Source organism: Nuphar pumila, chromosome 4 (assembly GCF_984573655.1).
Source record: "Nuphar pumila chromosome 4, dmNupPumi1.hap1.1, whole genome shotgun sequence".
Taxonomy (NCBI): Eukaryota; Viridiplantae; Streptophyta; class Magnoliopsida; order Nymphaeales; family Nymphaeaceae; genus Nuphar; species Nuphar pumila.
The window spans coordinates 140,678,985-140,688,320 of NC_143252.1; the positions used below are offsets into that span (position 1 = coordinate 140,678,985).

General features: G+C 41.2%; 1 protein-coding gene across 1 annotated transcript; it reads right to left on the reverse strand.

The window, feature by feature from the left end:
- Nucleotides 1-908: 908 nt before the first annotated feature.
- Nucleotides 909-9,017, reverse strand: LOC149841342 (histidine kinase CRE1-like). Its single transcript, XM_090003774.1, has 12 exons — nt 8,887-9,017; nt 8,169-8,725; nt 7,862-8,095; nt 7,594-7,763; nt 6,353-6,571; nt 6,078-6,264; nt 5,945-5,996; nt 5,627-5,856; nt 4,919-5,017; nt 4,122-4,834; nt 2,878-3,387; nt 909-1,696 (listed from the first exon to the last, which is right to left on the reverse strand). The coding sequence occupies exons 2-12, from the start codon at nt 8,535-8,537 to the stop codon at nt 1,435-1,437; spliced, it is 3,045 nt and encodes a 1,014-aa protein (XP_089859900.1). The 5' UTR covers nt 8,538-8,725; nt 8,887-9,017; the 3' UTR covers nt 909-1,434.
- Between the last annotated feature and the right edge of the window lie 319 nt (nt 9,018-9,336).

A 9,336-nucleotide genomic window follows, 5' to 3' on the forward strand; every position in this document is an offset into this window, starting at 1 on the left:
ACAGTCTTAAGTTAAATCATAAGTCAAATTACAATAATGATCTTCATCATTAAGAGTCAAGCTATCTAGCTTTTCTTTTTAAGAGGATAAATGAGTATTTTTATTTTTGAAAGAAGAATACGGTCATGGAAAAAGAACCACCTTTGTCAAGGTCATAGATGTTGGCGTGAGGTCCCTACTGGACTGCTTACATCAAAAGTATGGCCCATATCTAAAATTTCATAAAAGTTAAGTTCATTTTTTAAATTAAGGGCAAAAAGTAGAAGACTAAATGGAATTTTCCTTATTAAATTATATTCTCCTTATCTACTTTCTATCATCTCGTGCTTGGAATGCTTTTTGTTTGTACAAATAGACAGAAGGGTATAAAATGTTTAGCTGCTCACACTTAGCAGCTTGGCTGGTGAATGGCTTTATCACTAGCTACTAACCCCATCTTGGCCACAAAGAAGATTAGGCCATGAAGATCCTTTTTTTAATGCAAAAAAGAGGGTTCTTCGTGGCCATGAAGATCCTTATGTAGCGCTAGTGAAGCATAAGTGAGCATCCATGTCACAAGGACACGCCATTTTGGCTGCCGTGCCTTGGTGACACATGCGGACATACTCGGACACACCGACATGGACACTGACACATTACCAATTATCTTAATATTTTCAAAATAATATTTTATTTCAATAAAAGTTATTTTTAATGTTAAAATAGTTTACTATATCAGATTGTTGTATCCTCTTTATTTTAAAATGTTTTACTACAATCTGATATATTTTTTAATGTTAAAATATATAGTTAAACCATCTTTATCTTCTCCAAACTAGTTAAACCATTTTAATGTTTTACTACAATCTGATATATTTCAGACAAAGTCATCCAAGTCCTAGCCAAGTCCAAAATAAAACCAAGAATTCGGACATTATAGAAGAAATTCCTTATTCCCATTTCTCTCAAAACTAGGAAAAACGGTCCTGAACCATAAAAAATTTAATACAGCATGCACGTTCTGACCAAGGCTTTTTCTGCACATAAACTTACCACAACCCTGAGGACCTAAAGAAACATCTGATGAAAAATTACAGAATTTACAAAATTTTAGGAACCATTCAGCATATCTCACACTTCTAAGATCCTAAGAATCAAATAAAAAATATCAGAAATGCTGAAGCACCCGGTTCCCTGCTTCCATGCAGCAAGCTGTAAGACTTCTACATGCATTACAGAGGAATCCATTGAATAGTCTTGGGAGGTGAGCACAGACAGCTTATTGTACATTGGCACAGTGATAGTAATGTTTCCTCCAACCCTGTAAGCACGAAGCCCTGTTTCGATTGGCTTAAGCAGGAGGAAGAGGCATACTTGTGAGCAGAATCAAGCTAGCCCGCTGTTCTCTCAGAGGACATGAATCTATACAGATCTCTCTCTCTCTCTCATGAGTTTTTACGATTCCAGGACTGGTTTTGCATCAAAGAACTTTGCTACAGCTTGATACAGCTCCTCCTCCTCAAAGGGCTTAGTGACATATCCATCCATTCCACATTTCAGGCACTCTTCATAAGTGGCCTGGATCAGATCAGCAGTCATAGCCAGTATGGGCAGGTGCCATTCAACCTTTCCCCATCCTGCATGCAATGTTGATCCAATTCTGATCTGCTCATTTGCCCGGCTCTCAAGCTGGCGTATCCGTCTGGTCACCTCAAACCTGAAATGCAAATACTTTTGAGGTTAAACTTTTGAAGCAAAATTTGGCAAACATAATGGAAGAGTATATCCTGACCACCATTCCAATATAGTCTCCTGCAATATAGCATCCGTCCTTCTCAATAGCTCTAGACCAAAGTGAGTTATGACCCACAGTGACCAGAAAAGCTCACTGTGAAAATAACATGTAAACTCTCAAATGCCATTGGAAACTTGACAAATAGCAGCCTACTGGAGCTAGCCATTAGTAATTGTGTTCAAGGTCATCATAATTTTAGATAGACAACCCGCAGCTAGGCAGATCCTACCAGTTCATTAAGCAATCAACTGAAGTCATAGATCTGATGCACATGGTAGATGCTACTTGACAGTGTTTTCCTTGAATTAAAAGAGAGTTAAATGGCAGATTAACATATATCTAAATGGTTTGCCGCAATTTTTTCAAAAAACTATCCCTCCAGAGCTCTTCCGCTCATCATAATTTTAGATAGACAACCCGGAGCTAGGCAGACCCTACCAGTTCATTAAGCAATCAACTGAAGTCATAGATCTGATGCACATGGTCGATGCTACTTAACAGTGTTTTCCTTGAATTAAAAGAGAAAGTTAAATGGCAGATTAACATGTATATCAATGGTTTGCCGCAACTTTTTCAAAAAACTATCCCTCCAGAGCTCTTCCTCTCACTTGCAAGCATGTGTATATCTTTCTTTTTTGGTAATTATTAACACAAAAAAATGAAAACTTTGAACCATCTACTGTCAACATGTCACACTTATTTCGCTGTCATTATGGAATTTTATTATTTTTTAACTACATAGTTTGAATGTTATAGAGGATTATGAAGGGACTTTTACACATCGCAAGCCACCACCAAGAAAAAGGATAAAAATTAGAGGTCGTGACCATATTGCCCGGTACCTAATGGTCCATCCAGTTGCATTCTAGACAACACTCAACAAGGGACGACAATAAGATACTAAATAACCATTAGCCACATATTAAGTACTATCAACACTGACATGGAGAGCACGATCCCATTTCCAGATGATGACCTTATAAACCAACAATGCAATGATAGATATAGAGAAAAATTAACAAGTACATGGCAATCTCAAGGTGAAGGAAAACTCCAATTCAAAATAAGAAACCTAAATTCTTAGAAAGCAAGGAAACACATACCCATCCATTTCAGGCATCTGAACATCCATGAAGCAAGCATCAATTTTGTGTGGAATCTGAAGCATTGCAAGTGCAGCTTTTCCACTCTCAGCACATTCTACATTAGCTCCATACTTCTTTAGTGCAAAGACAGCAACTCTACGATTGACTCCATTATCATCAACCACCAAGATGTTCTTCCCGAAAAGCAGGCTCTTAAGAAAAGGAGTTCCATTGAGAATCCCTTTCCCTTGCTGTCGCATATTACCAATACCCAAGACCTGCTGGAGGCTTGCTGCCACCATGCTAGCCCTCAAAGGTTTTATGATCACAGTATCAACAAAACCTACTGCCTTTGCTTTTGCAGACTCAGCATTACTGATTGAGGTTGCCAGAAGAACCATCTTTGGCATTTCAAGCACTCGGCCATTCTGTTTGCAGTCCTGTAGGCGCTGAAAGAAGCCATGCTCAACATCATGACACCAAGTCTCCTTTTCCATTAGTATCACATCTGGTTTTCTCCCTGATAGCCTGGGAAAACAGTATAAAAGTACAATTTTCAGCCGAGGAGTTTTGGTGTGGGGGTGTGGGGAAAGAGAGGATCACCCATGCTTCTTACGTTCAGTAAAACAACTAGAGGTGCATCAGAATTCAAATGGATGAAAACCAACAAAGAACCACCAGAGGTTCAAGAGTGATTTCAAATCATTTCTCGTAGCCGTAGAAAGAACTGTTTATAATGTGCCCACAACTTTGGAATTTTGTTATTTTCATTTGGTAAAGCATGAAAGTCTTTTCAATCTGAAGGGTTGAAGTTACAGAAAACAAGTTGAAATTCTCAAAATTGTACAGAAGTTCAAAATGACAATCAGCTTTGGAAAACAATTGCTACAGACACTCGATGGAGCATGGTCATAACGATAAAGCAACAAAACATAGAATAATTCCTGCAATTTAGAATTGCTTTATTTATGTTAATAAATCCAGAAGCCTCTATTGAAAAAAATGAGAAACTATTGACAATTTTGTAAATGAGCATTAGTAGGGTGCTCCTTAAAAAGACAACAAGAACAAAGAAGTAGATGGAAGCTACATCTAAGTCCACCACACACTAGCATTATTAGGAAAGAAAGCCCTGTGGAAGACAAAGCTTTAGGTGTTGCCAGATTTACTGTAAATACTACAAGCCTGAAGCTAAGTGTCAGAAAGATTTGATTCATGAAAGGAATAGCAGAATCTAAATGTTAACATTGTAAAAGGCATACCCGCTTCTTGTGTAACCATTTTGTCCAAATACTGCATGGATTGCCAGTTTCATACAGCTCACAACCTCAACAGCCATACCAAGTCTTTGAAGATGGTACTTCGTTACAGCTGCTCTGACAGGCCTGCCATCAACTATGATAGCTTTCACACCTTTGAAGCCCATAGGTAGTGCCTCAAGTAGAGAGATCTTTAGATCATTCACTAAGCTTCGGTCACATCTATTGAAAACAACAGTAAAAGAAAAGGTGCTTCCAATATGTGGCTGACTAATGAACTTTATTTTCCCACCCATGAGCTCGACTAGGCATTTGCTGATGCTCAATCCAATCCCTGTCCCTCCATATGTACGGGATGTTGAACTGTCAGCCTGCATGAAGGGCATGAAAATGCGGTCTTGGGCATGTAAAGGAATTCCAATCCCTGTATCCTCAACACTAACCATCAAAGTCACATTATTGGATGTAGTATTTGTGGCTGCGCACTCCCCAAAAGTGTCAGATGATATTTCTGAATCTGGCAACAGTTTGAATGTTTCCCAACTGTTTCTGTCATCAGCAGCTTCAAATCCACTCAGGGTATTGAAAAGATTGCCTGATGAAACAGCCAAATCTGTTGGTGCTCCGTTTGAGCTTGCTCCAACTTTAGCATCTACCAATGATTTTGCATGTTCTGCCAGATGTACTTGAATAAATATATGACCATGTCCAGTGAACTGCAAAAGCTCAAATAATAAGACAGAATCATTGGGATAATGGCAGTTTTCAAACAGCAGGGCAAGCATGAAAAAGAGACATACTTTAACTGAATTCCCAACAAGATTGGTGATTATCTGCCGGAATCTTCCTGGATCACCATTGAGTATTTCTGGAACTTTGTTGGATACAAATACACCTAGCTATATATTTTGCCAAATGATTATAAAGGACATAGAGCATGAGATAGCAAAAACTGCCAGCAGCCACAGATGAAATAGGAAAAACACACACACAGAACTACCTGACTAAATAACCAAAAAAGAAAAGAGGAAAGCAACTATTGCGATAACCCCATATAAGTATATATATATATATATATATATATATATATATACATAGATAGAGAGAGAGAGAAAAAAACATAGAACCAAGGGGTACATTAAACAGCATCCTGGATCTGTTTACAATTACAAATGTGAAAAGGGATTAAAAATGGGAATTCACTCGTTGATACAAGGGATTAGAGAAATAATTATGGGCCAAGATTAGGCTACACATCAGTAGAAAAATGACAAAATGGGAATTCACTTGTCCATGTAAGGAATTGCAGAAAAAAATCAGGGCCAGGATTAGGTTGCACATCAGTAACGTAATCTACAGGTGCACTAAGTTAAAAACAGATCCAATTGCATGGGTTGATATCAAAGTTTCTTAGATTCAACATATCAAATTTCTCATTTCACTGTTTGGAGATGATATTAGCTTCAACATATCGAGTTTATCATATGCCTCCCTGGTGATGACATTACCTCAATGCCTTTATCTCTAGCTTTGCCAGAAAATAATGAAAGAACATCATCAAGAATGGATCGGAGGTCGAAGGGAACAGCCTCAAGCTCTAGCTTGCCAGATTCAATTTTTGCCCTGTCAAGGACTTCATTTATCAAAGTTATCAATGCTTTCCCACTGGCCTGAGCAGTTCGAGCATAATCTTTTTGAGTTGAATCTAGATCTGTGTCTAGAAGCATCTGAAGCATCCCTGCAGGAGAAAAAGAAAAGAGCCAAAATCACATTGAAAGAAGGTTATGCGCAAATCACCAAACACTTGTAGAAAACTCATACCATACCTAGAACCCCATTCATTGGTGTTCTGATTTCATGTGAAACTGTAGCAAGAAACTGCAAAAGGGCAAACAAGAAAAATCAAACCATGAATCCGGAACTAGAGCAATAAGAACAGCCAGTCAACAGGTTTGGCACCTGAGATTTTGCAACATCAGCAGATTCAGCTTGAACCTTCAGTTCTGCCATCCTGTGGTAGTCTTCTTCAACTTTAGCAATGTGGATGACAGCTCCATATAGTATATACCCTACTAATACAGCTATCACAAAGATTCCAGATGAAGACATGATTGCCATCCATGGAAGGGGAGGCTTCCGAAGGTATCTGTTCAGGAGATGCAAAAAAAACATAGTACCAAATAACATCATAAGATTCATAAGTGAAAACATGGATAGATCATTGGATGAACCACCTGCAAATCATCAGGTGCTTTCTGAAGGGGTCTCCAAAGTCAAGCATGCTGAAATGGGTGAGTGACATGTCACCATCTGGATTTTGCAGTCCATACATGATCAAAGGCATTGAATTATTGGTAATGTCATACACATTCACCACAATAGCCTCGTTCCCAGCAAGCTTCCTCAGTAGGTTCTCAACCAGTGACTCAACATCAAATGCTCCGCCAAGGTATCTATCAAGCAGAAACAGGTGATTTTCAGCAGTCAGCGGAGCTGATGTGTGTATATATTCGCCAATATTAGTATCCACAGAATTTTAAAATAACCATAATTCTTGCAAAAACATTGGAATAATCATTGTGAATTTGAAAAATTGTTCTATTTTGCTTTTCTACAACTAAATTGCTGCAGTTTAAACTTGGTGAAAACTGAAAAGTGATACCAAACTAAATCATGTGACACTAAAGAGAAAATTAAGGGACCAACAATATAAACACATTGAATTAACCATTTGGAACCCAGCAGAAATGTTCCTTCCAATTAGCAGCGTCGTCATAATCATTGCCACCAAAGCCCATACATGCTTGGTCCTACCCAATAAAAGTCAGGGCAATGTCCCTCGAACATTAAACATTTCTTAAGTAAATATCACTAATACTGCTCATAAACATCCCATAATCCACCCTTATTGAACGTGGTCCTACCCTGAGTTCATAACCTGATTAACAATGAAATGTGCTACCAAAACTGAGGCATGGCCACAGAACCATTTGGTTACTGTTCAACAGGATGGATATCATGTTTTTCTTCTCTCTGGCAATCACCAGTCAGTGCCGTAATTGAGGATCTTCTAGATCCCTGCATGGGGATACAAGAACATGTTCACAAATTCTCTTATGGCGTCAGAAGTTTAGCCTCCCCGCATCAATGAGCATTCAGAACAGAGCAATGCCACCATTTTAACCAATGTAAAAGATGTTGTTTCAGGGTATGCAAATGTGATCACCGTATAAGGTAGAAATCTCTCCGGTTCGAATCCAACTGAGTTTCTCCATGTTTTTTAGGAGTTTTAATTTTGCAGGTGGATGGGTTTGTCCATATTGACTAACAAAAAGGAAAAAAAGAAAATCGAAATTGTTCCAATATCCAAGGAGCAGAGAGATCGACCATCCAACTAAGCATATCTACGCAAACTAACTGGCACTTCACTACATCCAGCTCATTCATCACTACGCAATGTGAAATTCCAACTCACCCTACAGTAGCTCGAAGACGCTGGTCCACCGTCGCGTGGGCCGGAAGGCTCGAGCTGTACACCGGAAAGGTCAGAACGACGCCGAGGTGCTTAGATTCCAGCAGCCTGAAAGGGCTCGTAAGGACCGCTTTCCCGGTCGCCTTCGCCCTCTCGATATTCTCACGATCCTCCTGAAACACCACCACCATACCACCGTCAGAACTTCTCTCCCATCATCCAAAATCGAGATGAAAAGCCTGAAAACCAGATCAAGAGTAAAAACAATTACCACACCGGACATCATGTCAAGCGACTCGATATAAGAAATCGTCTCTTGCGAGAATATGGCAGGCGCGTATTCGTTCTGCACGGGCGAGGGCTCCTTCCTCATCGTCTTGATCGTCCACCCCTGCTGCCGCTCGAACATCTCCCTCTCCGAGTGCACCACCTTCTGGGCGTACGCCACCCCGCTCAGCAACGGCCGTTCGAACGCCGTTCCCGCGGTATACTCTGCAAACGTGTTCTGCACTACCAATAGAAGAGTGAGAGAACAGAGCACCCATTAAGCCATAATATAAACAAGAAACAAGCGCAACCTGGTCGAGAGCGGAGGGGTTCTTCCCGTGGTGGAAGCTCGAGACGAGGATGGCGAGGGCGTGTACGTGATTCATGCTGACCGTGAACTGGTCCTGGAGCATCCTCGCCCTCTCGTCGCACATCCCCGCGAGAGACTCCCTTCTCGTCTTCACCCCATCGGCGTCAAAGTAGCAGTAGATAAGCCGCGAGACCACCGCGAAGAAGAGCATCCAGCCGATGAGCCACCTGAGCGGGCGGGACACCCGCGATTTAGCCGCGCCCTTCGCCTCCTCCGCCCTCCTGTGCCACCGCAAGGCCAGCGCGTGCCGGTGGCTCTTCGCCGATGGCGCCATCCTCTCGCCCGCCGCTCTTCCCCACCTCCTCCTCATATCTCGGCCTCGGGTCTCCCCCCGGTCAAGATTCCACCCATCGGCCCCCTCTGCGCACCTCCTGAACTCTGGCGAGAGAGAGAGAGAGACGCCCGAGGACCGCTACCTTTCGGCAGTCTGACACTGCAGCAGAGTTATGCGTGGAAAGGGAGGCAGAAACTCAGACGATTCAGCACGGCGCATCTCTCCTTCGAAATCCGTGCAAAGTTAATTTACAAAAAGAAAATCTTGGGCGTGCCCGCGAAAAGAAAAGAAGGAATACGGCGTGACTGGTCTGCTACCAAACACTCTCCATGAGACCATGAATGCCATTAAAGAAACCGCAGAAAAGCAAGTCGAGAGAAAGTACCAGATGAGGAGTTGTATTCCAGAGATGGGTATCGATAAACCATCTTGTTCCTGCGTCTCAAAACACGGAATCTGCAATTTCTGAAAGACCACCATCGTCACCATAAACCCATCGACGAAAAAAGATGCTTTTTTCGCTTTTATTTTTCTTCTTCTTGGGTCATGTGGGTGAAGAGAAGATGATGGTGAGAGGGGGGAAGAGGTAATGGCGCTCATTGGATCACGTTCGTCAGTATCACGCAAAATCTTTTTGATGTGGAAGTATGGGCCCCCCTTGTGTTTTTTGTTCCCGTTGTCGTTGTTGTCGCCATTATTTTTATTATTTAGGTGGTCGCCATCTGATCGTATGTGCCCCCCTATGCCATATTTTCCACACAAAAATCGGCTTTTTTGGATATTGGGGAGATTCTCTACTGTGATCGCAAATGGTCGTCGTCATTAAACTATTCCT

Coding starts and splice junctions, on each gene's coding strand:
- LOC149841342 (XM_090003774.1), bottom strand. CDS start 8,537: ATGAGGAGGAGGTGGGGAAGAGCGGCGGGCGAGAGGATGGCGCCATCG. Junction 5,997..6,077: donor CTGATGTTGCAAAATCTCAG/GTGCCAAACCTG, acceptor GCCCTTTTGCAG/TTTCTTGCTACAGTTTCACA. Junction 4,835..4,918: donor TTGTTGGGAATTCAGTTAAA/GTATGTCTCTTT, acceptor GAGCTTTTGCAG/TTCACTGGACATGGTCATAT.